Raw genomic sequence first — 27,949 nt, 5'->3', positions numbered from 1 at the left:
ACACAGGCAGTGCGCCATGAGCGCCCTCGTGTGCCCCCACCTCGGGCTCTGCCTCTGGCTGTGGCTGGGTGTTGCCCTGGGACGCGGCCAGGGGCAAGGTAAGGACATGGAGGTGCTTCCTGGGAATGTGGCGCCAGTCAGCCCCGACCCCACCGCGGGCCATCCCTGCCCGGGGCACAGGCCTCACTCGCGGGGGGCCTCTGCCTGCTGCTCCCGACGCTGCCCAGGAGCTGTTGTTCTGAGCGGAACGCGTGAGACCACCTGTGTTCTCTGCCCAAAGTGCCACCCTCAGCTTTTTGCTGAACCTTCGGCCTCGCGGTCGGTCCCGCGCTGGGGATGCCGCTGTGTGCTCTCCGACAGTTACTAACACTCGCATCTGGTCCCGTCTTACGTTTGTGCTGTGTGTTGAGTTATTTCAGGACACCCCTTCAGTGTAGAACTTCCAAACAGCCCAAATCTAGAGTCCCTTTCCTCTTATCCGCCCAAGAAGAGCACCGTTCTCTGCCGTCTGCTGCGCTTCTGGCCCTTTCCCTGCTCACTTTCAGGCCCCGGGAGAGTGCAGGGCTGTCCGGCCGCCTCCGCTGCGCCGTGTGGCCAGTCTGACCGCCTTGTACCGCGTATTTATGGTGCTTCTCTTTGGGGGTCACACTCCTCACCAGTCTCTGGAATACCCCAGAAGGGATGCAGCCGCAGAATGTGGCGGGGGTCCTTGCTGAGCTGACCACGAGGGGGGCCAGCTTGGACTGATTCTGGGAAGGCCGGGCTGCGGTGGCTGCGCCCTGGCTTGCCCCCAGCCCGGGTGGCTCCCAGCAAGTCCCGCGGGCGGGAGACCTCGTCTCCTCGCTGTTTGAAGCTGCGTGTTGGGGGCGATGGCCAGAGGCTCGCTGTGTTTGACCCACCATCTCTGTTGAGGACATGTGCATGGAGGAGGGGCACGGCCGCGGCCACACCACACCGCGGCACGGGTCTGATAACTGTGCTTCCTCACTTCTGGTTTGGCAGGCACACTGGCCACGGTCACCAGGGCATGTCCCTGGTCCCCGGGGCTCTGTGTCACACCACGGTGGGGCCAAGTCACTAGTGAGCCCACAGACACCTTGAGCTCTGGATTCAGCAGGATGGATGGGCCATCCCCACAGGTCCCTGCGGACTCTGGGCAGACCTGGGTCTCCCGGTCCCTAGGACGGCAGGGTGGGTGGGGGCCCGCATGTCCGGGCTGCCTTCCCCAGGGGTAGGTGGGGGGGCTTCCCACCAGCAGGTCCCCGCTGTCTGCCCCATGCCCCACCAAGGCCCCCTGACGTGCAGATCCCAAAGGCAGCTGGGAATGTCTCCCCCAGCATGTCAGAGGCACCGCGAGAGACAGAGGGCTCTTCATGAGCAGGACTTGGGGGGGTCCTGTTCACAAATGGCTTTTCATAGCTCCCCCATCAGACATTCCTGCCTTTCAGCCTGGTGCTCCCGGGAGCAGCCGGGCACATCCGGAGGCCCAGTCCAGCTGCTTCTCCCTCTGAACCATTATCATTGTGTCTGCCCTGGGCGCCCCCCACCCCTGCCCTCCTCCCGTGCCCCAGCTCTCAGTGGGACAGCCAGAAGAAGCCCATCTCTGTCCCACTTTTCCAAAAATAGCCACCCCTGCCCCGGAAGCTTCCCCAGAAGGCCAGGCTGTGTCCCATTCCTCAGTCCTCCACTGCCCCTCCTCCTCCCAGGATGGCCATGGCACCCCAACAGGGCTGTGTGGACTGTGCTGGGAAATGAGGGAGCTCCAGGCCCCGGGGCTGTTCCTACTGATCCTGGATGCAGCCTGGGCCTTGGTCGGCAGGGCGGGGGACACCCCTAGCAGAGCCAGGCAGGCCTCTCTGGGTGGGGCAGTCTCCTCACTGGACCTACCAGGTGGTCCTGGCACCTGGGACCCTTGGAGGGCCCGGTCCCCCTTCAGCCCCAGATGGGGCTTCAGGTTCCCCAGTGTCTCCCCAGTGGGTGGGGCTGGGCCCCCAGCTGCTGGGTGCTCTCCAGTGGTCAGTCCTGACCACCTGGTCGTGTCTCCCCAGCGGGCAGCCACCTGACGCTGGCAGTGCTGCCTGAGGACCGGCTGCAGATGAAGTGGAGGGGGTCGGAGGGGAGCAGCCTCGGCTACCTGCTGCAGGTGAAGCCCATGGCAGGTAAGGGGCCAGTGCCTCCCCCGCCTCTGTGAGGGCCGGCGGGACCAGCGGCTGGCGTGCTGGTCTGCCCAGCTCCTCCATCCCAGCAGCCCTGTGTCTGTGGGGGGAGCTACGGTGGGAACGGGCAGCAGGAGAAAGGCCTGTACAGTTCCCACTGCTGCACCCCCGCATCCAGCTCATGCAGCATGTGCTCAGTGAGTGTCTCTAGAAGAAACAAGGACTCTGTCCTGGGGCTTGGGTCCCTTTCAGAGCTGTGCATGCCAGCGAGCGGGCATCCGATGGGCAGGATGAGCTCACGTTTTACAGGAGGTAGGCCGAGACCTCTGCGAAGGCTCAGCTGCAGAGCACCCCCAGCGTGATGCTGGCTGCTCGTCTTAAAAACTTTTCAGCAGTCAGGGCGCCTGGGAGCCTCAGCTGGCCAAGCGTCTGACTCGAGTTTGGCTCAGGCTGTGATCTCAGCGTCATGAATGAGTTCAAGCCCCGTGTCGGGCTCCGCTGGGTGTGGAGTCTGCTTGAGATTCTTTCCTTCTCCTTCTGCCGCTCCCCCCCTCAAAAAAAGGAAAATGTAAACTTTTCAAAAATTGAGGTTTGACACCCACAGAAAAGCCCCCAAACATGAGTGTGTAATTGCAGAAATTGACACAAAGCGAATGAGCCTGAGCTCCCCTCCCAGAGTGGAAAGTTGTACCCCAGCCCCACTCAGGCCCCTTCCCCTTCCCCATCTCCATCCTCCCTGCCCCCAAGAAGAACCCCCTTTCTGACTTGGGGGCAGTTTTCTGATATTTTAATGAAGCTAAATTTACTTACCCTGTTTTTCAAATCTTCTGTTCTTGTTGATTTTTTTGGGTCTACTTATGTTATTAGCCACCGAGGGAAGCATTTTAAATCCCCTGCTGTGCTAGAAACGTCTTCCTCCACTTGTCTCACCAAACTTTGCTTTGTATTTGTGGAGGCCGTGTTTCAGGGGCACGTGAGTCTAGAATTATCCTATCTTCCTACCAGACTAAAGCTTTCCTGCCATGGATTGTTCCCCATTCTCTCTTGTCAGGTTTCCATTATGCCCCCTCTGAGGCGAGCGCTGCTGGCTCCGCCAGGCAGTGCCTACACGACACCATCCACTCGCCTCTCTCACCCATCACCGCAGATGCACCTTCTAGGGAGCACATGATCGTGGTATTTTTGTCCAACGTGAATATCTTTGCCTTTTAACAGAAACATTTTTATCCATTTACATTTAATGAAATTGCTGACATATTTGGGTTTAAATCTATCATTTTCCTATTTGTTTTCTTTTTGTTATACTTGCAATATTTTTCTCTTCTTGTTCTCTTTGAAACTCAATTTTTATGGAAAAATTCAAACAAGAGAGCATAGTGTAATGAAGCTTCATGTTCCCACGATATAGCTTTGACAGTTATCAACATATGACCAGTATTGTGTGATCTCTCTCTCCAATCCCTTCTATATATTGCATTATTTTAAAACAAATCCAGGACATCATATAATCATATAATTCTGTCTATAAATATTTTAGTAGTTTTCTCTAAAAGGAAGCACTCAGAAATAACTCCAGTACCATTAGCATGCCTAAAAAGTGAAAATATTTCAGAGCTACCATTAAATATTTTGTGTTCTCATTTTCCAACTTGTCTGATAAATATTTTTTACACTTAATTTCTTTGAATTGGGATCCCAACAGAATCCACACACTTTATGTGGTTCCTAGGTCTCAAGTAATCGTCAATTTACTTTTTTTAAAGATTTTATATATTTGAGAGAGAGAGAGCACAAGCAGGGAGAGCAGCAGGCAGAGGGATAAGCAGGCTCCACACTGAGCATGGAGCCCAATGCGGGACTTGATCCCAGGACCCTGAGGTCATGACCTGAGCCGAAGGCTGATTCTTCACCGACAGAACCACCCAGGCACCCCAGTAATCTCAAATTTAAAACAGCTTCGTCTTTCCCCTTTTCTTTAATGTTTATTTGTTGAAGAAAGAAGATTGCTGGTCTTGTGGAACATCTGACATTCTGTGTTTTGCTGATGGTGTCACCATGGTGCCACATAGACCCTTCCTCTCCCCCTGTGTCTCCTGTAGATTGGCACTTCCATCCCAGAAGCTGGTCAGATTCCGGTTTGGTTATAGTTTGTTGGCAAGAATTCTTTATAAGTGATTGTGCGATTTCTATTGTGCCACAAATGGAGATACACAATGTTTGGTGTCTCCTTTTTTAGAAGTTAAGACTGATGAGGTATGAGGTATGAGATGATCAAACACTTTTTACTCCAGGTCCCCAGCAGCTTGGTAGTTATGGTTCCTTCACTCGTGTAGTGATCACCCTGGACATTAACTTGTCAACAGGTTGGATATGGCAGTTGTATCACCTTTCCCCAGGTAGAGATAAGGCTTCCAATAATCACAATTGCGTTTTTCCCCTTTTCATGCATGTTAATTCTACATCTTCATTAAATCTCAAAATGCATGTTAAGTATTGTAGTTGTATTAATTCAATATTAAGTTAGACTGACTCACATATTCACCCTTTATCTTTATTCCTTCCATAGTCTCTCAGTCTGGGATTTTTTTTTCCTCCCTGAAAACACTCTAGTGACTCCTGCAGTCTGGGTCTGCTGGATGCCAGTTCTCTGGGGTTTTGTTTTGTTGTCTGTCTGAAACATCTTCATTCTTGAAAGGTGCCATTTCTATGGTATAGAATCTTGAGTTGGCACTTGCTTTCAACACTTTGAAGAATCTTTCTATTGTCATTTGGCTTCTGTTGTTTTTCTTGAGAACTCAACCATCAAACCAGTTGTTGCTCCATGAGCCGTGAGTCCACTCTCTCCTCCTGACTGCTCTGCAACGCTTCCCTCTGTTTCATTCTCAGCACATTTAGTCTGATGTTCTCGGTGTCCACCTCTTTTTATCTCACTTCAGACTCTTGGTGCTCTGAGTCTGCATCTTACTCTCTTACAGTTTTGGAAAATTCTTTAGCCATGTCTCCTTAAATATGGCTTGTGCCGTGTTTCCTCTCTCTTCTCTTCATGGGACTCTACTTACACACATGTGGACCCTCTCCCTGTTCCAGTGCCTCTGACTCTTTCTTCTATATTTTTAATTCCTTTATTCTCCATTCTTTTTTTTTTTTTTTTTTTTTTAAAGATTTTTTTATTTATTTATGTGACAGAGAGACAGCCAGCGAGAGAGGGAACACAGCAGGGGGAGTGGGAGAGGAAGAAGCAGGCTCCCAGCAGAGGAGCCCGATGTGGGACTCGATCCCGGAACGCCGGGATCACGCCCTGAGCCGAAGGCAGATGCTTTAACGACTGCGCCACCCAGGCGCCCCTATTCTCCATTCTTTTAAAAAAATATTTTATTTATTTATTTGACACAGAGAGCAAGAGAGAGAGTACAAGCAAGGGGGCGGGGCAGAGGCAGAGGGAGAAGCAGACTCCCCACCGAGCAGGGAGGACGCAGGGCTCGATCCCAGGACCCTGGGATCACAAACCGAGCCGAAGGCAGATGCTTCACTGACAGAGGCCCCAGGCACCCTATTACTCCATTCTTAATTTTGTGTTTTCTATTCTGACCTGTATTCCACTATTCATCTCTTCGTTTATGTGTAAGACGCTATTAAGTCATTCTTTCAATTCCTAACTTCAGTTTTTTGTTTTTCCATTGTAGAATTTCCATTTGGAAAATGTCTATTTAGTTTTTACATTCTGTAATTTCCTTTTTATTGTTTCTAGTTTGATACCCAAATTCATAGGCTTATCTCTAAATCTTTAAACTAATTAGCATAACTAATTTAAAGCCCCTTAACTCCACTGTCTGGAAAATCAGTGGGTCTCTTCCTATTGCCTGTTGTTTCTCTTAACTTTCTATCACTTCCTCTTGTTCCTTTTACACCTGGTTGCCCTTCATTGAGTGCCGGCCATTGTGAAAACTTACAGAAATAATTTATGACCTTATGTAACATTGTCTAACTTCAGAAAAAATTTGTTTGTTTCTGACAGATGCAACATGAACTAGCAGTTTTGGGGAATCTTTTTAAATTTTAGAGGTTGAGAGTGTTTCCCACTCTGCGACACACCCACCCGCACGTGCATGCACACTCCCACACATGTGCATAGACACACACATGCCCACCTTGGTGGCCTCAATCTCTCTCCCCACCCCCACCCCAGGGGACGCGGAACAGGAGGTGATGCTGACCACCAAGACCCCCAAGGCCACAGTGGGGGGCTTGAGCCCCTCCAAGGGCTACACCGTGCAGATCTTCGAGCTCACCAGCTCAGGGAATACCCTGCTGGCACAGAGGGAGTTTGTGAGTAAGTCCATAATCCTGCATAAGGAACCCAGCCTCAGAGTGGGGGTGTGTGTGGAAAGGAGCTGTGGCTCCCCACACCCCCCCCAGGCCCTGCTGCCACCCTGGGGTGGGGGATCCTGACAGCCCCTTGCATCTCTCTGCAGTTGAGGATTTGAAGAGTCACTCTGTGAGCAGGAGCAGTCGGAAGCCACTGGAGGCAGCCGTGGAGCCCACGCCCTCCCACGTGGGGAGCCCAGACCCTGGGCCCCGAGTTGCCTGGTCCCCAAGCCAAGACCTGCCTACTCTTGGTGGTGCAGAGGGGGGTGAGGGTAGGTCACCTTCCACATCTCACGTTTTCTCTTCACGTGGCAAGGACGCTCTTCCTCACGTTTGACCTTACACTCCAGCTTCTCCTTGAACGTGCCGCTCTCCTGCACTCACCCAGGCTCACGAGGGCAGGTCCCCCACTGAGGGTGCACTTGGGGCCCTAGTGCCCCTTGCTGCCCAGCCTGAGTGTGGCAGGTGAGAGGTGACACAGCTGTGACCTCCACAGGACTGCCTGGCAAGGAGCAGCGCCCACCGAGGGGCTCGGGGCGCAAGGCCCCTTCCCAACCTACTGCAGACCTGGAGAGGCAAAGCCAGGCCAGGGGCTCCACGGGAACGATGGAGAAGTTAGGTAAAACAACCAGGGCACCAGCCTCTGCAGGCTTTCAGGGTTGGGGTGAGGGGTGGCTGCTCTGTGACCCGGGGCAGGGCAGACAGGTGTGGCGTTTCTGTCAGCCGTGCCTCCTTCACCAGACCGAGGATGTCCCTGACTTTGTCTTCCCATCAATCACACTTGGGATGAAAAGAGGAATCTCTTTCCTCAGATGGACATGTCCCCTCTCTCACTCTCACTGTCTCCCAGTAGACTTGGGCTCTGCCAGAATGGTCTCCCCAATGACACTGTGCCTTGAGGGCAGGGCTGTGCCCCTCATTACACGGGGGTCTCCTTGCACTCACCCTACCCAGGAGTCCTCACGAGGAGCCTGTCCTTGGTCTGGGGCTCGGCCTAGAGGTACTGACTGTCTAGACTCTCAGGGAGCCCCAGACCGGGCAGTGGCTTTGTCTCCCAAGAGCTCCTAGGTCATCAGGACAAGCCACCACCCCAGCCAGCAAAGCCTCAGCCAGAGCTGCCAACCATGCTGACACCCCCCAGTTGACACCCCCTTGGGCTAGCCTCTGCCCACCGGCCCGCACATCGATGACCGTACACAGGGACAAGCCCTGCAGAGGCCACTGGAAGGCAGAGGCGCTGGGGTACCTGGAGGTCTCACTCATTAACCCACCCTGGGGGCACTCAGAGGGCTGACATGCAGGGTTTTCTGAGTCTGTTGAGGGCCCCCAAGACCTGGCTACCTGCCACACTTGAGGTCAGAGCCCCGTGGCCCCTCACCGTCTACCAGCCTCAGGGAAGGAGATCCAGGGGGCTAGAGCCCGGCCTGGAGCAGTTGCAGGGGGGTGTGTGTGTCCTGTAGTGGTGTGGGCCTGGCCCAGCCCCTCACCCCCTCCACCCCCCACAGCCAGCCCCCACTTCTGCTGCACACCCCCCACACCCGTGGATATGATCTTCCTGGTGGACGGGTCCTGGAGTATTGGCCACAGTCATTTCCAGCAGGTCAAAGATTTCCTGGCCAGCGTCATCGAGCCCTTTGAAATTGGGCCAAATAAAGTCCAAGTCGGTGGGTACCAGCCACCCGCCCTACCCCCAGGCATCCCCACAAGTCCTACCAGCACCCAGGGGAGACACAACTCTGAGAAACGGGAAGTCTGGGAGGAGGCGCAGAGCCTCTGGGGAAACCGAAGGACAGCCCTGCCGATCGGTGTCACCTGCTGCCAACAGGCTGACCCCCTGCCAGGCCGGGCAGGTGGGGGCCCCCCTCAGGGGCTGGGGAAATGTTCTGGTGACTGTCCATGTGCAAACGTGTGCCCTCCCTGGGGTCCTGGTGAGGCCGTGTGTGGGACGGATGGCTCAGCACCCAGCACCTGCCCCTGCCAGGCCTGACTCAGTACAGTGGAGACCCCCAGACCGAGTGGGACCTCAACGCCTTCCGCACCAAGGAGGAGGTGCTGGCAGCCGTCCACAGCCTCCGCTACAAAGGGGGAAACACATTCACAGGTGTGCCTGGGCCCCCAGCGCCCCCACCCTTGGGGTCTGTCCAGGTCTTGGTCCTGAAGCCCCGGCTCCATCCCGCGGGTCAGCCTCCCAGACTTGAAAACTTGTGTGTAAATCAAGCGAGTGCCATGTGGGTGCTGAGCCTGATTCACACCTTCGTAAAGAGCAAATCTCCCCTTAATATCTTTGATGGAAACGGGGCTTTCCGTCAGGCAGTCTTGCTAGAAGTGAGTGGCTCCTCCAGTGGGTAGAAGCTTCCGGGAGGGGCCGCCCATGGAAGCAGCCCCTGAGGAGCGTCTCCCGCAGGCAGACCCCTGGGTCCCATGGTGGTCCCTGCCTCTGCAGCCCCCAGCCTGGCAGGGACAGGACTGACTAGGTGGGCACTGCGCTGGGGTCAGTGGCCAGTGGAGTGGCATCAGGCAGGGAGGGTGCCGGGAGGGGCACATGGGGCCGCACGCCCTTTATTCTCGATTACCCAAGGCCTGGCCCTGACTCACGTGCGGGAGCAGAACCTGAAGCCCGGAGCGGGGCCCCGTCCAGAGGCGGCCAAGGTGGTGATCCTAGTGACGGACGGCAAGTCCCAGGACGATGCCCGTGCTGCTGGCCGCGTCCTCAAGGACCTGGGTGTTGCCATCTTTGCTGTGGGTGAGCAGCCCCCGGCCGTCAGCTGGGGTTCTCACAGCCGCTGGGGCAGTTTGCACTCCCACTTCCCGCCCCGGGCTGGAGGTCCGGTGGTGTCTGTGCCACAGGGAGGACCTGTCCCCGCTCCGAGGAGCTGGGAGCACCCGCGGGCGCTCGGAGGGGGCACACAATGTGGGGCTTCTGAGCAGAGCGCCGAGTTCACAGTGCCGTGTGTGAATGGCCCCCTCTGGGTGTGCCCCACGCACGGTGCTGCAGGCGCCAGGCGCCCCCATGACCTCATTCTGCTCGCTTCACTGGCCACTTCTTATCTCTGTCCCTTGGGAAGGGAACTACAGACTTGGGAGGCTCCTGGGAGGAGAGAAGCTCCTTGGTGCCCCAGATCCCCCTGTTCAGGCTCTGTCCCAGGCGCCGGGTTCATGGGTAGGTCTGGGGGTGTGCGTGTGACTCCGACGAAAGCACACTGGCCTCCCCTCCGGCCCCAAGCCCCATAGAGACCCAAGCAGACTCGGCGCAGTCTACAAGGGGCCTTTGGGAGCCCAGCCGCACCTGTACCAGCACCCCGCTGCCGTCTCCCGGGGGCCTGTCAGGTGACGCGGTTCTGGGGCCCTCGGGATCTTGGGTACGGGCCTTGGGAAGGCCCCCTCAGGCCGCTGGGTGACTCAGGCCCGGGGCCCGTGGTCGTGCTTGTAAGACGCGACAACAGTGCTGGGTGGGTGGGGTCTGGTGCGTCCTCACCGCCGTACCCTGTGAGCAGGCGTGAAGAACGCGGACGAGGCCGAGCTGCAGCTCCTAGCATCCCCGCCGCTGGACATCACCGTCCACAACGTGCAGGACTTCCCCCAGCTCGGCACCTTGGCCGGCTTGCTCAGCCGTCTCATCTGCCAGAAGGTCCAGGCCGGGAGCCAGGGCCCGGGTGCGCAGGGTCACCCTCGCTGGCTGCGGCCCTGCCTGGCCCTGCCTGCCCATCTGGGCAAAGGGGGAGGGTGGTCGTAGCCCCTGGATGGGACGCCCTGAGCTCCCTTCCCCTCGGCTCTCAGGCCTCTGAGGGTGTCTGCAGCCTGGGGGACACCTGTCCCTCCTGGACATGGCCGCTGGGGAGAGCTGGTGGAGCTGCTAATGCAGGCTGCCCACTGGCCATTGACCGTCCTCCTTCCCTCCCACAGTTACACCGGCAGCAGCCACCCCAGCCCTGGACACCGTCTTCACTCCCACCAGCCTAGTCTTGACCCAGGTGACCTCCTCCAGTGTCCACCTGTCCTGGACTCCAGCCCCCCAGCTGCCGCCCAAGTATCTGATCACGTGGCGGCCTTCCAAGGGTGGCACCCCACGGGAGGTGAGAGGTGGCTGTCTGCCTGCCCCGGGCAGAGTCAGGGCCGCAGGTGACCCAGCCATCATGGAGGAGGAAGGACATGGTGAGGGTGCCCGGAGACCGAGGGGAGAAGATGGAGCACGTGTGTTCATGCCTTTGCCGGCTGGTCCGTGGCCAAGGTCACTGTGGGAAGCGAGGACTGACCTCAGCCCCACCGGGGTTGATCGTGTCCCCGCACTGCACCCCTGTGCCCCGCACCCCTGCGCCCACCCCGCCGGCTCCACTGTGGCTCCTGTTCCAGGTGCTGGTGGAGGGGCCCACCTCGTCCGTGGAGCTTCACAACCTGACCGCGGGCACCGAGTACTTGGTGTCTGTGTTCCCTGTCTGCGAGGCCGGGGTCGGCAAGAGCCTGCGGGGCCTTGTGACCACAGGTGGGTGGGGTGGAGCCGGCCGGGGTTTCCCCGGCTGCCCTACCCAGAGCCTCCCCTTGGAGCCTCCCGCCAGCAGGGGTGTGCAGAGGCCGCTGGGTCTCAGCCCACCTGCTGTGTGACCAAGGCCCAGTCGCTGGGCCTCTCTGACCCTCAGTGTCCTCTTTTGAGCTGCTTTTGTGGAGCTCCTGCCCTCTCTGGCCTGCCACGAGCCCCCTTTAACCGCTTCTTTAGACGTAATTCACATGGTGTACAACTCACCTGTTCAGTGTGAGACTCGGCGATCGTTAGTGTCTCTGCCGTCGACTGTGGAGTTTCACCCTCACCTGGAGGGAAGCCCTGCGCCCAAGCTGTCCCCCCGGCGCCCCCGAGCTGTCCCTCCACCCCCCAGCCCCCCGCAGTCCCCAGTCTGCCTCTGTCTGTGCGGATTTGCTATTTCTGGACTATATGATACGTGGCTTCTCCTTGGGGTTTCTAACCGGGGGGCCCGGCACCCCACCCTCAGGGCAGGTGGCCTTAGAAACCCACAAGGTGGCCGTGTGTCCCCGGAGCTGTCAGCTGGAAACCTGGCCCCAAGTGAAGTCTGGGGACAGACTCAGAATGGTCTGTGGGGTGCCCCCACCCTCCCACCTCTGTCTCCACTGAGACCCACCAGGGTCTGCACTTACCTGGGCCCTTTGTCATCTGAGCGAGGGTCCTCCTGCTGTGTGTGGGCGCTTCCTCAAGGTGCTGCATTCCTAAAGTGTCCCCCCTCCCCCAGCGCCTCTGCCTGCGCCCCAGGCACTGACCCTGGCTGCAGTGACACCCAGAACCATCCGCCTCGCCTGGCGGCCCTCCGCGGGGGCCACATACTACCTGGTGCGATGCTCGCCAGCCCCCCCCAGGGGCCAGGAGGAGGGCAGAGAGGTTCGAGGCCAGCTGGGAGGGGAGGCAGACCGGGTGGGCAGTGCCGCAGGCAGGGGCCAGCTCGAGTGCCACGCCCCTGCAGGTGCGAGTGGGGCAGCCAGAGGTGCTGCTGGACGGCCTGGAGCCTGGCACGGACTATGACATCTGGGTGCAGAGCTTGCAAGGGACAGAGGCCAGCGAGGCCCGGGGCATCCATGCCAGGACTGGTGAGTGCCCCGCCCCCATGGGCTGCCGCCCAATGGGCAAATGCCCCGCTCTGGCTCCCCCGAGGCTTCCACCAGGTGGAGGGCCCCTCAGACCCTTCTGGTGGCCCCTGGCCAGTTGGGGAGAGGGCGCTGGCTGGTCCCTGAGGCCCGGTGTGTTCCGCAGCCACCCTGGTGCCCCCCAGACATCTCGGCTTCTCGGATGTGACTCACGACTCAGCCCGCGTGTTCTGGGAGGGCCTCCTGAGGCCCGTGAGCCTGTTCAGGGTCAGCTTTGTCTCCAGGGAGGGCGGCCACTCGGGGCAGGTGAGAGCAGCCCCTGCCCAGGGGCCGCTGGGGGACCTGGGGTTCAACGGGGACGAGTTGAACACGGGGGGCCCAGCGCCCACAGCACCCTGCACCCTGCTTTCATGGTGGCTGGGTGTTGGCGGAGCCCCTGGGCACCAGCCTTGGCCTGGTGTAGGGGAGCGCTGAGCAGCAGGCTCCATCCGGCCTCTGGGGGCCTCAGTCTTGCCCAGGGGCGGGCAAGGGACAGGTGTGAAGCAAGGAATCAGACAGACACACACAAAGTACATCCGTGATGCAGGGTGGGGCCCAGGGCTTGTAAGCTGGGCTCCTTGAGGGAGGGGGTGGGGGCGGGCGAGGGCCCAGGAGGCCCCACCTGTGTGGGGGGTTCCGCCCTCCAGTGCACGTCCGGGGCCGGGGTCTCCTTCCTGCCAGGGGCTGAGCGTTCCCTGGCCTGGGGAGCTGGCTCCAGGCCTCACGCATGTGTCTGTCCGCCTCGCAGGTCGAGGCCCCTGGGAACGCCACAGCAGCCACTCTGGGCCCTCTCTCCTCCTCCACCACATACTCTGTCCGCGTCACCTGCCTCTACCCCACGGGCGGTTCCTCCACCCTGACCGGCCGCCTGACCACACGTGAGGGCGCTGAGGTTGGGGTGGGGGTCCCCAGGCCGGCTTCATCCCTCCCCGATGGATGGTTCGAGCTAACATGTTGGCCTAGATGCCTGTTGTGTGCAGTGCTGAGCTGGGTGGGCATATATACCCAGGCACGTGCGATGTGGGGCGTAGCCCTGACCCAGGGCACCGAATGCTGAGCAGAGGACGGGGCCGGGCACCTCCAGAAGCAGGGCCCCTACCCAGCCTGCAGCCTGGCCCTGGGAAAGGGGAGCAATGTGGGCACGGCTGTTGTTTGGGGTCCCCTCTGCTCCCCGAGTGTGGTCCCGCAGCAGTGAAACCTGCATGCACACGTGGGGTGTCTCTGGCGAGTCACCCAGGGCGGGGGCGTGTGGGGCCCCCTCTGAGCCTCAGAGGGATGCAGTGGCCACGTCCTCAGGGCCGTTGCTTGACCAGACCCTGCTGCCCCAGCCTCAGTGTCCCTGCTGTGTCTCCCAGGAAAAGTCCCCAGCCCGAGCCAGCTCTCAGTGAAAGAGCTCCCTGGGGATGAGGTCCAGCTGGAGTGGGCGGCCGCTGCGGACTCTGGAGTGCTCGTCTACCAGATCAAGTGGACACCCCTGGGAGACGGGAAGGCCCGTGAGGTGCGGGGTGGGGAGAGGGAAGGCCACCTTCCTGCTCCCCAACTCCAGGAGAGCTCAGACCCTACAGCTTCATCCCAGGGGCACCCGCCTTCCCATGGCCTGTGGGCAGAGCCCTGTGGGAGGACACCTGTCCACAGGGCACACACCTGTCCCTCCTCTCCACAGATCTCTGTCCCAGGGAACCTGGGCATGGCGGTCCTGCCTGGCCTCCGAAGCCACTTGGAGTATGAGATCACCATCCTGGCCTACTACAGGGATGGGGCCCGCAGTGACCCAGTGTCCCTCCGCTACACCCCCCGTAGGTGACCCCTGCTCTGCCCCTCAGCTGCGTGAGGACCAGGAGCAGCCCAGAGGGATCCGAAACTCTCCCAGCTCCCGGGGCCCAGGACCCCAGACTCCCAGAACCGTTGACAGCTCCTTGAGTCCTTGACCATCTGGCCTGACCGCTGGGTCCACAGGCTCTCCCCGAGCCCTCCCAGCAAGGTGTTCCTCCTGGGGTGGCCGAGGTTTCAAGTCACCGGGTATCCTCAGGACTGTCCTGGGGCTGACATGTGCCAGTGGCTCCGTCCATGCCAAGGCTAGGGGGCAGCAGGACGTGGTGGGAGACGTGTTGGCCTTACTCCAGCCCGCCCTCTCTGAGCCCCTGGGTGCTGCCTGCCTCACAGCACACCGGAGCCCGCCCTCCAACCTGGCCCTGGCTCCCGAGTCACCCAGCAGCCTGCGGGTCAGCTGGACGCCCCCAAGTGGCCATGTCCTCCACTACCGGCTCACCTACGTGCTGGCCTCGGGCTCAGGACCCGAGAAGTCGGTGGGTCTTGGTGGAGCAGGGAGGCCATGCCCCTCATGGGCCCCTAGTCCCGGGCGCAGTGGGGGAGACACAGCCCACCCTGTCCACTGAGGGGGGCAGCTCTTCCGTGGCAAGACACACAAATGAGACCAGAGATGCCCAAATGAGCAAAGGTGCTCCAGGCAGGGGGAGGCTTAGGTGACTGTGCCCCCCCCCCCCCAGATCTCTGTTCCAGGACCCAGGAGCCACGTGACACTGCCTGACCTGCTGGCAGCCACCAAATACAGGGTCCTGGTCTCAGCAGTCTACGGAGCAGGGGAGAGTATGGCAGTGTCTGCCACAGGCCGGACGGGTGAGTGGGCATCAAGACCCCAGACCCAGCCAGGCTCCAGACCTCAGACCCTCACACCCAACCAGACCCCAGAGCCCAGCCAGGCCCCAGCCAGACCCTCAGGCCCCAGCCAGACCCCAGACCTCAGCCAGATCCCAGACCCTCACGCCCAGCCAGACCCCAGACCCCAGCCAGACCCCAGCCCCTCACAGCCAGCCAGACCCCAGACCCTCACAGCCAGCCAGACCCCAGCCCCTCACAGCCAGCCAGACACCAGACCCTCACAGCCAGCCAGACCCCAGACCCCAGGCAGGCCCTCAGGCCCAGCCAGACCCCAGGCCCTCACACCCACCCAGACCCCAGACCCTCACAGCCAGCCAGACCCCAGACCCTCACACCCAGCCAGACTCCAGACCCCAGCCAGACCCCAGCCCCTCACAGCCAGCCAGACCCCAGCCAGACCCCAGACCCTCACAGCCAGACAGGCCCCAACCAGACCCCAGACCCAGCCAGGTACACGGAAGCCTAGAACCTGGGGGCCCACTTAGCCGGGGTCCTGCCAGCAGGGCGTGCTGCCTGTCGTGCTCTGCACTTGGCCCAGCACTGCAGAGCTAGCAGAAGAGAGGTTGAGGTTTTCACTGAAACCGTCCCCAGTGTGCAGTGCAACCGCTAACCCAAGGGTTAGGACCGTATCACTCCAATAAAACGGGTGCAGGTTGGTGCGGCTGGAGGCTCCTGGATGGACCCTTGCCTGCAGGTGCTTAGAGCTGTGGGGTGGGCTCATAATTCTCCTACATCTGTGTCCAGGAGGTCAGGGCAGATGTCCAGCCTGGAGGGAGTCTCCAGCCAGCCGAATGCAGATCACAGACAGGGCAGGCGAGGGCCACAGGGAGACTACTTATGGAGGCCCAGGCTGGCCTCTCTTGATGCACCAAGTTCATGGTCAGGGCATCAGTGGTCCCTGGGGGACTGCCACCCACAGGCCAGGACCCAGCAGAGAGGATCACGCCGCTTCTGGTTTGTTGCTGTATGCTGGTTTTCTTGGAAAATCACAGACGCTTAGAGGCCATTCAGCTCGGCCATTCCAGCTTCCCTCGGTGTCCCTCCACGGGGTCATCTAGTTTGGGCTTGAGTGCCTCTGGGGATGGGGGCCTCCCTTCTCCGTGGGGCCTTTACCAGTCCATGGACAACTTCAGAGCACGTCCTGTGCACCTGGCCGTGGAGTAAAACTGCACGGCCAGGCCAGGTCAGTGCATGCCCCAGGTCAGCGTGTCCCCACAGCCAGGCATCTCTCTGGCCCTGCCACCTGGGGCACATTGGGTGGCCAGTGCTGTGTTGGGGAGCAGCACCCAGTGGGAGCACCCCTGGCCAGGCACTGTCTTCCAGGGGGTGGAAGTGCGGTCCCCGGGGGAACAGGACACACCCCTCGTCCCTTCCCCGTCCTGTCCCCGAGGTGTGGGAGCCACAGGCCTGGAGACCAGCAAGCATGTGTGGACGAGGATGTGGCTCCAATATACCGTGGACTTGAGGGCAGGGCACCTGGCCACGAGGGGCCCCAGGTGGGGGCGAGATGCCTCGCCACTGACCCTGACTCCCTTTGCCTCCCAGCAGCCTGCCCCGCCCTCAGCCCCGATGGCCCCCTCCCAGGTAGGCCCCCCATGTGACAGCTAGCTCCCTCCCCATCCCCCACCTGTCCCTCCTCCTCCTCCTGTCGTGTCCTCCTGGGAAAGGCGGCCTGGGACCCCCGCCCTCCATGAAGGGGCAGTGACAGCGCACCAGGGCCACGGGGTCATTAGAGGCGATTGGGCAGGACTCTCACCTTCACAGGGAGGTCCCCATGAGGCTGGCCAGGGCCTTTATTCTCGCGTCACTGTCGAGGTCACAGCTGGGACATGGTGCCGCAGAGGCAAGGCCAGGGCCCTGGGTCCTGCAGGCCTCCCGCTGGCTCTCTGCTAACTGGGAGCTGGGTGAGATGTCAAGGCTAGGGGTCACACGGTGACGGGGCTGACATGTGAGTGGGAGATCTGCCCGGAGCAGGGCAGTGCGGGGCCACTGGTGGGGCGGTGAGGCTTCTCCCATGTGCCCCTGCTCCTGCCCCAGGCCCATGGCCATGCTGAGCACCCAGTGAAGTAAGATCACATTCACTTTGCACCCTAACCCTTGAGCCCGCGGAGTCAGGGTGGGTGGTGAGACCAGCTGCTGGGCACCCTTGCTGCTACGGGGTGTGGGGTTGCATGTGTGGCATTGTGGGAGGCCCCTGGGCGTCTGACTCCCACCCCCCTGCAGGCTCCGAGTGGGCATCCGTCCGTGGTCTTCACGGTCACCATCCCCCCTTCTGTGCGTGTCCTGTGCTGCTCCCGTCCGCTCTCAGCTGACTCCTAGTGTCTTCTCTGTGCTCCTGCCCCTCCCTCCCTCACCTCGAGTCTCTGAGCACCCCTTCCTTGTTGCCATGACCCCCAGGCTTTGACCTCATGGCGGCCTTCGGCCTGGTGGAGAAGGAGTACGCTTCCATCCGTGGTGTTGCCATGGAGCACTCGGCGTTTGGCTGTGCCAGGACCTTCACGCTCTTCAAGGATGCTCAGCTGACCCGCCGGGCCAGGTGGGGGGCCGGGGGTGGCCTGGGGCCCCAGAGGGGGTAGCTGCAGGGGAGGGGGTGGCCATTTCCTCCCTGTGATGCCCCCCGATCTCCCTGGGGAGGCTGTGGTGGGTGCAAGCCCCCCAGAGCCGACCAGGTGACTCCCCTGGGCAGGTGGGGTTTTACAGATGAATGAATCTCATGTGGGTGGAATGAGGCCACGTGCAGGTCCTTTTCCCGCGTGGCCCCAGCACTGATCAGACTTGCAGACTTCCACACAGAAGCTTGTGTGCCCTGAGAAGTCCCACATCCTGGGTGCGCGTGGGTCAGGCAAATCCGCAAGCACGTGGGCGCTCTGAGACCAATTGCGAGCGAGGCTGTGTGGCTTCTGACAGCTCACGACCACCAGACCTTGTTTGTGGGGAGATCTTGACTCGAACGGGAACTGCGATAACCCTCCTTAAGTTAGGGTGTTGTATGTTATCAGCGCGGTCAGATGCTTGCGCTGGAAGTTTGAAAATAATGAAGCAGATCATTGCACAGCACTCCCCGCATGCTGCTAGGACTCAGGACTTTCTCCCCTGCAGGGGCGCGGCGGGCGTGGCTACGGCAGGTGCCGCTCTGCCCACCGCCATCCTCCCATCTGAACTTGTGGCTTCCTCCCCCGTCCTCTTCCTCCTGCCCACCCCGACCTGCTCCTGTTAACGTTTCTTGCAGGCGGCCACAGTCTCCCACACGTGTGGGTGGCTGAAGCCGGTCTCTTTCTCGGTGGCCCCTTCCTCCCGTCCCAGCTTGAATCTGGGGTTCCTTATTGGGGCGGGCTGCTCTGAGTGTCTGGAGCCCCGAGGTCTACCCTCCCTGGATGGCTGCTCTGCCATCCTAGTCTCTTTCCCGCAAGCGACAGGCTCTCCCAGGCCCTCATGCTGTCTACCCTCTGGAGCTCACGGTTCTGCTGGTGCGGCCCCCACTCCAGATGGGCTCACCCACCACAGGGGAGGTCACCCAGCACAGGTGCCCCCCCGCCGTGATAGCTGCCACAAGTGGGGCTCTGGGCTGCTAAGAGTAGAAGGGGTCCCTCCCTGTGATGGGGTCAGTGCACGTAAGAGCCACCAGGGAGACAATAGGAAAGGGAGAGGGCACTGAGGAAGAAGGAGCAGCCTGTGCCAAGGCCCTGGGGCCAGTTGGCTTAGAGAACCATAGGAGTGGGCAGGGCTGGGTCTTTTGGGCTCTCAGTTATCCTAAGAGTAAATGAAAGGCAGAGAGCGGGGCTGTCGGCCTTTAGGAACAATGTTATTGGGTGACCTGGCACCCTGTTCCCTGCCGTTCCCACACCTCAGCGCACCCCAGTGGGCACTGGCACGGACGCCCCCACCTGCCCACTCTGAGCACTCCAACACACTCGGGTCAGTGGGAACAACTCTCGAAGGCAGAGCTGCCTGTGGGCCTGTGGGCTCCGGACCCCAGGACACAGGCCCAGAGACCGTCCTGCCACGCCTCCGTGACCTGCCCCCGTCCACCCCCACAGAGCCCCTGGAGAATGGGAGCTTGGAGGACCCTGTCCAGGAGTGTCGTGAACACTGGCTGCGGTGGGGTGGCCTTCGGTCCCAGCCACAGAGCATGTCTTGTTGAACCCCCGCCAGCCTGGGGGCGCTTCTGTCCCTCACATACCCCACGTTACCATTGGGGAATGGAGGCTGGAGAGGCCCAGCTTGGTCGTGGCCCCCCGTGCTGCTGCCCCGTGGGTCTGGGGGACGGAGGGACTGCACCTCCTCCCAGCAGTTGCCCCCACCTGTGCTCCAACAGTGACCTCCAGCTGGCCGCCCCCCCGCCCGAGCATACGGTGGTCTTCCTGCTGCGCGTGCTGCCCGAGACTCCCCGCGAGACCTTCGCGCTATGGCAGATGACGGCCGAGGACTTCCAGCCCGTCCTGGGGGTCCTGCTGGACGGTCAGTCCGGAGGGAGGGTGGTGGGCCCGGGTCTGTGGGTCCTGAGGAGGTCTGTGGCCAGGCCAGGCCGGGGACGCCCCAGGCAGAGGGTGCTGGCCCCCCCGCTCAGCGAGAGGCAGGAGCTCCCAGCAGGAGCCACGTCCACCGCTTGGGCCCCTGAGGCTTGGGGTGCATTCGCATGCTGCCCTCCCGTGGGGCTGCCCCGTTCTGCTTGGGAGGTCTCACGTGCTCCTCACCCCTCCCCTGCAGCTGGCAGGAAGTCTCTGACCTACTTCAACCACGACCCCAGGGCCACCTTGCAAGAGGTCACTTTCGACCTGCCTGAAGTGAGGAGGATATTCTTTGGAAGCTTCCACAAGGTCCTGGAAGGTTCCTCAAAGACTGGCGTGCACCTCCCCCAAGACGCGCCCCCACTCCCCAAGTTCTGGAGCAGGTCCCCCCCAACAGGACCCACAAGATGTGCCTGCCTCCCAATGGCAGGCTGCCCTTCACACACAGCGGCTCTCCCTGCCCCGCCCCCACTCTCCCCAGCTTCCTTTGGGCTGTCTGAGCCTCCGCCCCGCAGTCCCCTCTGTGACAGATGTCTTCATTTGGCTCAAAGAGCAACCCAGCCCTTCCTGGGTCCCACAAATCCCTGGGAGGGATCTGCAACAGGTGTGATTTGGTCTGCTTTATAAAGGGGAAACTGAGGCCCCGTGAGGGAGCTGTCCCTTGAGGCCTGGGGTGGAGTCAGGATCTTGACCCCAGGTGAGGGCCCCTAGCTCCCCACTGTCTGTCCTGGCCTTGCGGGCACAAGCGGATGCCCACCCTGTCTGGGACGCAGGGCAACCTGTGCTGGTCTCCGGCAGGTGCACGTGGCCGTGGGCCGCTCCAAGGTCAGGCTCTACGTGGACTGCCAGAAGGTGGCCGAGAGGCCCGTTGGGGAGGCGGGCAGCCCACCTGCCGCGGGTTTCGTGATGCTGGGGAGGTTGGCCAAGGCCCGGGGCCCCCGGAGCAGCTCAGCCACAGTGAGCACGGGCCTTGTCCTGCCGGGCCGGGCCGGAGGGGGCCACGCACACCCGACCTTGTCCGGCTGACCCTGCCCCGCGTCGCAGTTCCAGCTCCAGACACTGCAGATCGTGTGCAGCGACTCCTGGGCAGAGGAGGACGTGTGCTGCGAACTCCCCGCGGCGGTAGGTGGACTGCCGCCTGCCGAGCCTCAGAGTGTGCGGGTAGACAGGACGTCCATCATCACCGTGCTGGGAGAGATCAGGACAGGCTTCCTGGAGGATGTGGCCTCTGGGCAGCGTGTCAGGGAGTCCCCAGCTGTGGGGGTGGCCACTGTCCTTTTTTTGTGGGCCCAGCTGGGGTGTATGCACCGGGCCAGGAAGGGGCTCAACCAGCAAAGCCAGAGGAACTGCCAGAGACCCAGGTGGCCTCTGCACCTGGCAGGTGTGGGCAGGGTTCCTCATGCTGTACCCACATTGGGCTTGGCCATGCTAGGGACTTGGGAGGGACTGGGCGATGGCCCGGGCAGGGCAGCCTGGGGGCGTGGCACCCAGGATGGGGTCCCTGTCCCTCATTCCCAGCCTCCCAGGCATCCTGGAACCCAGGTATCTGTGGCTGCTCTGAGCTCTAGGTCAGACAAGAACAGATAGGGGTCCAGTTAAAGAGTGGGGTCTCCTTTCTCCTAGAAGGATGGAGAGACCTGCCCTGCCTTCCCTTCTGCCTGCACCTGTTCCTCGCAGACCCCTGGGCCACCAGGGCCCCAAGGACCTCCGGTGAGTCCATCCTCTCCTCCCTGGGGTGGCAAGGGGCTCCCAGCAACATCCCGCTGCCACAGCACCAAGCAGCTGTCCCAGCCTGCCGCAAAGATAGGGCTCACCAGAGCCTCATGCGACCCCTCCCAGCAAGCCTCTCCCTCCCCCCAGCTGCCCTCCCCTGAGCCGACTCCTCTCTGGTGCAGGATCCAGCACATCCCCAATTCCCCATGGGGGTGCAGCACTGTGCTGATGGTGGCCAGCGGGTGTGACGTGGCCTGGCCATGAGTCACAGCCACGTGGGCAGCCTCTGTCCTGGGTAGTCTGGCTGTAGGGCCCTGGGAGGCGGTGCTCCAGGCCCTGGACCCCCACCATGGGGCGGGTCCTGCGGTGGGAGTGTCGTCGGTCAACAGGCACTGGCTCCGTGCTCGGTGGTCCACACCAGACAGGGGCCAGGAATTGAACCAGGACCTGCCAGAACAGGAGTCAGCTCTACCCAGAGGCTGTGGGAGGGAAGGACGGGCTAGGATTCTCTCGCCCCGGAAGACCCTTCCCCTTCTCCACCTAAACTTGGAGACTGCAGTCCAGGGCAATGCTGTGGGGCCCTCGGGTGGACGGCGCTGAGCCCTGACCGTGCCCTTGCAGGGCCTCCCTGGAAGGAACGGAGCCCCAGGAGAGCAGGGCTTCCCAGGGCCCAGGGTGAGTTGTGGGGAGTCCCGTGGGGCTGGACCCTAGCTTTCATGAGAATGCAGGAGTGAGCCCCACAACTAGAAGCAAGGTGCCCTCCCCAGGGAGGGGCCAGCTCCCCACCCCCCACCCCAGAAATCGCAAATCTCGTCCCGTCTCCGACCTTGAGCACTCTGACAGGTCAACTCTGTTGACGCCGTTTTCACTGGCAGTTCTCCTAAGGCAGGTCCAACACACTCTGGGGGTTGCTGGGGTTTCTCGTTGGACAAATGTCCTTTGAACCCTTTCCACTGGGTTGCTTTTCTTACTGATTCCTGGGAGCACTCTGCACGTTATGGAAGTCAGCCACGTATGTGTGTGGTGACCACGTTTGCCACGCCAGCGTTTGTGCGGAGCCGGCGTGGGAGCAGAGACGAGTGCATTTGGTTGTGTGATTGTCACGTCCACGTGTTCTTATTAGATTTAAAAACTCAAGTGTGGGTATTAAGTAAGACCTGCTGCTATGGACGCAGCCAAGCACGTTTTCTTCCTGGGGCTATTACTTTGGTGACTGATCTGTGTCTTCCTGACCCCGAACCGCTCTTGCATAAACTGGGTACTTCCCACCCATGCGATGTGCTGCTGGGCTCTGTCTGCCGATGTCTTACTGAGGATTTTCTCATTGATATTCACACATGAGAACGTCTGCAGTTTTCTTTATGGAGTTTGGTGTATTTATATGCTTAATTCACCAAGATTACTTGAAAACATGCTCTCATTTCCCCCCTCAATCTCAAACAGTGGAAGGAGTGGGTGCACCCTTTCCCTTAGGATTTGGGAGAACGCTCCAGCGAGGGCCAAGTCTGGCGCCTGGGCTTCAGAGCTCTGGGACTGGCCCATCCGGGTTGGGAAGGGAGAACAGGTTCCTGAGCTCTGTGACCTGGAGTGGTGGCCTCAGTCCATTCCTGGCTGTAGAGAGGGTTGCAGCAGGACCCCTCCCAGAGTGGGCAGTGAGGGTGAAGACGGCTGTGCACAAGCCCAGGTCTGGGTACCAAAGTCGGCTGGAGGGCCAGGAAGGCCACTGAGGACAGGATCGAGGGAGGGGCTGCAGGAGGGGCCCCCAGGCCTTCTCAGTCCCTCCGCCGCCTGCGTCTGCAGGGAGAGCCTGGGCCACCTGGACAGATGGGACCCGAGGGTCCCGGAGGTCAGCAGGGGTCTCCGGGGACCCAGGGCCGAACCGTGCAGGGACCCGTGGTAGGTGCTGCTTCCCCTCCGCCTCCTCCCTGCTGCCTGCCCCTTCTTCTAGGACAGACGAGCCACCAAGTCTCTTTCCTCTCCAGGGTCCGCCAGGAGTCAAAGGAGAGAAAGGGGACCATGGGCTCCCGGGCTTGCAGGTAGTGGGATCAGACCGCACTCAGGGCACATGGGTGGGGAAGGCTTGGCTGGGGACATGGGTCTCGGGAACCGGGCCTCCTCCTCTGCTTCAGACCTTGGCCTCAGCCTGGCCAGCCATCTCTGTTCCCTTCTAGGGCCATCCCGGTCAGCAGGGTGCCCCCGGGAAGGTCGGCCTCCAGGGACCAAAGGTGAGAGAGAAACGTGCTGCTGGAGGGTCTTGGACAGAGGTTGTGGGGGCGGTGGCCTGGCCAGCAGGGAGGGGGGTGTGGTCCCTGCCCCGGGCGGGGAGGCAGGCCCTGAGCTGGGCTGGCCTCACTGGCTCTCAGAGTGATGCACAGGTGTGTACCACCTGCCTGTCTGCTCATGGGGCCACATGGGCATCCGAGGGAGGGGTGTCGGGGGGACGTGTAGGGGTGCTAGGCCCCCTCCCCACCCCAGCTTGCCCCTTCCTTCACCCTCAGGGAATGCGAGGCCTGGAGGGGAGCGCTGGCCTGCCTGGACCTCCTGGCCCGAGGGTAGGCACCACCTGCCCTGCGAGGCTCCTCCCACCACCTCCTCAGGGCTGAACACAACACAGTCCACAGCTAGAGGGTGTGACGGGGGAGGCCTCTCCTCCTGTGCTGGAACCCTGTAGAGTTCCGCGGGGCGTGCGAGTGCCCTGTGCCCAGGAGCCTGCCACGGCACCGTGCGAGGGTCTTGCCCGCCTCCCCTGGGCAGGTTGGAGAGCCCCAGGCATCCCTGTGCGAGATCCACGTGGTGGGAAAGTGCCCGGGCTCCCCGGTCAGCCTAGGGAGGGAGGCTGGCTGCAGGACGTGACCTGGGCCCCCTTCTCCTTCTCGGCTGCCTCACTCAGAAGCACCTTCCCTCCCCAGCCAGCGGAGTCCATGCTGCTCTGAGTGGGGAGGCCCAGGGTGGCCTCGGCTGGGAGCCTCTCCCATGAGAGGTCGGTCCTGGCCAGGGCCGGGGGCAGGGGGAGGACCGTGGTCACACTCAGGACAGCTGGAACAGAGCCAGGGGATGTTTTAGTGAAGAATCAGTGTGGAGGGGTGGGGCAGGCGGGGCTCTGCCCTGGGCACAAGGCCTGGATCAGCCCTGCGGTGGGCCCAGCCCGTGGGAGGCAGGGACAAGTGAAGGGATCTGGTCTTGGTCCAAGGCCACAGGGACCCAGACCCCAGGGAGCCAGGGCTGGAGGGAGGAGGAGCCACGTTCTCGGGGGGGGGGGGGGGGGTGCTGCAGCCAACCCCCCCCCCCCGCCCGGCACCCCTGCAGGGCTTCCAAGGCATGGCAGGAGCCAGGGGCACCGGCGGGGAGAGAGGACCCCCAGGGGCCGTAGGGCCCACAGTAAGTCCCCTTCCCAGCTACCAGCCAGTCCCTCAGCAAACACAGCAGGGGGGAGGCGGGGAGCAAAGGTGAGCAAGCGCCTCCCTCCTAGCTGATCAGGTCCGTAAAGCCAGGCCTGCAGAGAGCTGAGGCTTGGGGCTCACCAGGAGCAGAGGGAGCTGTCGGGTGTGGGGCTGTGGGCTCCAGGGTGTGGGGACAGACCCAGGCCTACAAGCACAGGAGGGGCTCCAGCTGGGGAGGGAGAGGAAGGCAGGCCCGGGGGCGGGGAAGCGCTCTGCAGAGGCCTGGTGGCTTCCGGGCCTGCCCAGCTTGCCTGCTTGCTGGTGGACTTCAGTCCAGCTCCCTAGGATCAGGCCCTGCCCTGCCCGGTCTTCCTCCCCCCTGATGGGTGGGACCCCCGCCCTCCCTGAGAGCAGAGTCAGGAGACGACAACCCGGCCTGGCATGCAGCCCTCACCCCTGCCCAGGGGGAGCCAGGATGGGTCCAGGCACGTCTCCCCTGCTGCCAGTTTACTTCCCTGTTGGCCCACGTTTCCCCTTTTCCTCCACTTCAGGGGCTGCCAGGACCCAAAGGGGATCGAGGAGAGAAGGTGAGTAGGCCCCTATCTGGGGGCCAGGCACTTCCTGGGGAGCGTGGGGAAGGCAGCGCTCCTCGTGCCGCTGGTCCCGGCACGTGGCCATGTGGCCCACCCTCCCTTGCAGGGCGAGCCCCAGTCCCTGGCCACCATCTACCAGCTCCTGAGCCAGGCCTGCGAGTCTGCCATCCAGAGTGAGTGGGGCAGCTTCCTCACGAGGGCCCCAGGACCTTCCGTGACCCCCCGCAGCCTCTGTGCTCACACCAGTCCGGGCCCGTCATCACTAGCAGGCCCAGCCTGGCCCGGCCATTCTCGTTGGCCATGCACCACAGAGTAAGGGGGAAAGCACGTGGGGAGCCCCCTGTACCCCACGACCCACCCTGCTGATGTCCCCTCCACCCCAACCCCCAGCTCATGTGCTGAAGTTCCACTCCTTCCTCCATGAGAGCGCCAGGCCCCCCAGGCCCATCTTGGAGGCCCCCGGGCTCCCCAGCACACTCAGTGAGGCCCGGCTCCCTGGACAAGGGGGAGATGAAGGCCCCCGCCCTGAGAAGAGAGGTACTGGCCCCATGGGGAGGGTCTAGTGGCCTGCAGCTCCTCCCCCATTACTGGGCTGGTGGTTCTTTCTGGCCCTGGCTCCCCACCCTCCCTGGGCCCCCAAGCCCACACAGAGGTCACTAAGGGCAGGACTGGATGCTGCCTGGCTTCCTGGGGTCCTCAAAGGGGTCCCTTCCCCATTCTCCCAGGAAGCCCAAGGTTAGGGCTATTTCCCGCCTTGCCGTCCCCTCCCTCCTGTCCTCCTTCCCACATGCTCACATGCTCAGATGCAGCGGGAGGCTTGGTCTAATGACCTTGTCCCGTGTCCCTCCATCTGACTGGGGTCGTGGCGCTGGTCACGGCTCAGGTGCTAAGACTGATGGGAGGCTGATTAGGGGAGAAAGAGCTCATGGGCCTGGGTGGGGGAGAAAGGAGAGGGGCTGGGTGGGGCTTGGGCACTGCGCTGTGGGCAGGGAGGGGTCCTGCCTTACCCCTCGGGCTGTGCATTGGGTTGAGTGAGAGGGCCTCACTCGGGGAACCCCCTGCCCACCTCGGCCCATCACAGTTCCCCAGACATGGCCTTTGGGATAAATACCCCCTTTGACAAGGCTGGCACGTGCTGTCATGAAGACCCCCACCGAGCCTCCCCCACTTATCCCCCACAATTGACCTTGGCTGCAGAGCCAACAGCTGCTGTCTGTTTGGGGCTCAGGCACCCACCTTCCCATCAGTCAGGAGAGGGTCCCCAAGAAGGGAAAGCATTGTCTCCTGCACTTCTTGGTTCGAGCACCCCGCTTCTGTTCAGGTGACCCCAGAGCCCTCAGTCACATGGGCAGCCGTCAGGGAAAAGGGAGCGAGCCTCCGGGACCCGTGGGAGGAACAGGTGAGCGCCCCCTGCGGGAAGGAGGAACTCCGAGGGGGCTGGGGGGGGGGCGGGTTGTGTGTGGACAGAGAGTGCAGGTGCCAAGGAGCAGGGCCTACAGCTGGTTGGGAGGAAGGCACAAGTGGGGGTCATGGGCCTTGAGGGCCTCACAAGCCCATGGGCAGATGTGGGGGAGCCCAGGGAGGCCCCAACCCGGGGTGAACCTGTCAGGAGGGGAGACCAGGTGTGCACCACAGCAGGCACCTGACCCAGGTGGGTAAAGGTGCCAGGGCAGGGGGCACGTGGGAGCAGATGCGTGCTGCAGGCTCATGGCCCCGCTGGACACACTGAGACCTGGGGGGCTCAGGTCCACGGTGCCAGGTGGGCTGGGCTGCTGCAGTCTGGCCGGGTGTCAGCTGCCGGCCACCTCCCTCTAGACCTGCCTGCCCTTCTGTCCTGCCAGGACGGCCCCTGTGCTGCCCACAGTGACCCTGCACCCCTCCCCAGACTCTGGGCACCGAGAGCGGCTATGCGGGCAGGAGGAGCGAGTCCGGAGCGACCTGGGAGCCACCTGGGAGCAGAAGGAGGGCAGTGGGGAGCCTTTCCTTTGTGCTGTTTTCCATGTGGAGAAACCACAGCCTGCTCGAGGGAGGGGCTGCGCACTACAGGGAGGGCGTCCCCGGGGCCAGAGTCCATCCCTGCCAAGGACAGTCCAAGCTCCCCACCCCTGGCCCTCAGAAGCTGCCATCCTTCCCTGGCTCCGAGGACCCCACCATCTCCTGTTCCCTCATGACTTCATGCCCCAGGACACGGTTTCTCAGCCACACTCTGAGCTCCGGGCGGGGGGAGGGGTGGCTTTGAGTGCAGGTGCCAGCCCTCCCTCAAACACCTGCTGATGGGCCTCCTGGGCCCAGCCAGGCATTGGGTTTGGGCGGTCTCATGGGGCTCCTCACCTCCCTAGCAGCAGCCCCCTCTCTAACATCGTAACGTCTGGCTCACTTCCCATGGGCTTGGGCCCCATGGGGACCCTGACCGGCTGGTCCCATGCCTTGTCACTGCCAGCCCCCCCTGCTCCCGCCCAACAGCCTGGACAGCGCAGTTGGTGCTGTAACCACCCCTTGGCTGTGCCCCACACTCACTCACCTAGAAACCTCACCAGCTGTGGGTCTGGGGCCGTACCTGCTGTGGCCTGTCGACACCACATCATGTTCTAGATACTAGGAAGGGTTTGGGGTGGGCCTCCTGCCGAAGCCAACAAAGCCTTCCAAGGTGACATTTGAGAAGAGACAGAAACAAGAGGGAGTGGAAGACAGTAGAAGGCTCTAGCAGGGACACAGCACGTGGGAGACCTGGACCATGGTCCCACCCAGAAATGGCAGGACACTGTAGGGGCTGGAGCGGCGAGGACAGAAAGCTGAGCCTAGGCCCAGGGGCAGGGTCCGCCCCACCAGACCTCGGGCAGCACAGTGGGGTGGGGTCTGGACGTTGACTTTGGAGGCCACTGGGGCTTCTGAGCCGAGAACTGATGGGACCTGGTGTCTGTTTTACACCA

At 61.7% G+C, this 27,949-nt stretch overlaps 1 protein-coding gene across 1 annotated transcript; it reads left to right on the top strand.

Annotated features, from left to right (window-relative positions):
• The first annotated feature begins 10 nt into the window (after positions 1-10).
• COL20A1 (collagen type XX alpha 1 chain) lies at positions 11-27,508 on the top strand. The gene is made up of 35 exons (XM_048222085.2): positions 11-98; positions 2,049-2,159; positions 6,343-6,486; positions 6,629-6,772; positions 8,027-8,185; positions 8,503-8,622; positions 9,100-9,264; positions 10,016-10,174; positions 10,437-10,594; positions 10,872-11,001; positions 11,759-11,904; positions 11,987-12,110; positions 12,274-12,413; positions 12,895-13,024; positions 13,502-13,644; positions 13,810-13,942; positions 14,310-14,452; positions 14,654-14,783; positions 16,374-16,409; positions 17,223-17,361; positions 19,141-19,283; positions 19,533-19,642; positions 20,132-20,290; positions 20,378-20,455; positions 20,957-21,043; positions 21,668-21,721; positions 23,029-23,082; positions 23,218-23,271; positions 23,545-23,598; positions 24,353-24,424; positions 24,978-25,013; positions 25,126-25,174; positions 25,410-25,556; positions 26,905-26,988; positions 27,483-27,508. Exons 1-35 carry the CDS (start codon positions 17-19, stop codon positions 27,506-27,508), a joined length of 3,843 nt encoding a protein of 1,280 aa, XP_048078042.1. The 5' UTR covers positions 11-16.
• The last annotated feature ends 441 nt before the right edge of the window (positions 27,509-27,949 follow it).

Source organism: Ursus arctos, unplaced genomic scaffold (genome assembly GCF_023065955.2).
Source record: "Ursus arctos isolate Adak ecotype North America unplaced genomic scaffold, UrsArc2.0 scaffold_16, whole genome shotgun sequence".
NCBI classification, from domain to species: domain Eukaryota; kingdom Metazoa; phylum Chordata; class Mammalia; order Carnivora; family Ursidae; genus Ursus; species Ursus arctos.
Note: the sequence above shows the minus strand (reverse complement) of the source record. Positions and strands in the feature narration are given on the sequence as shown.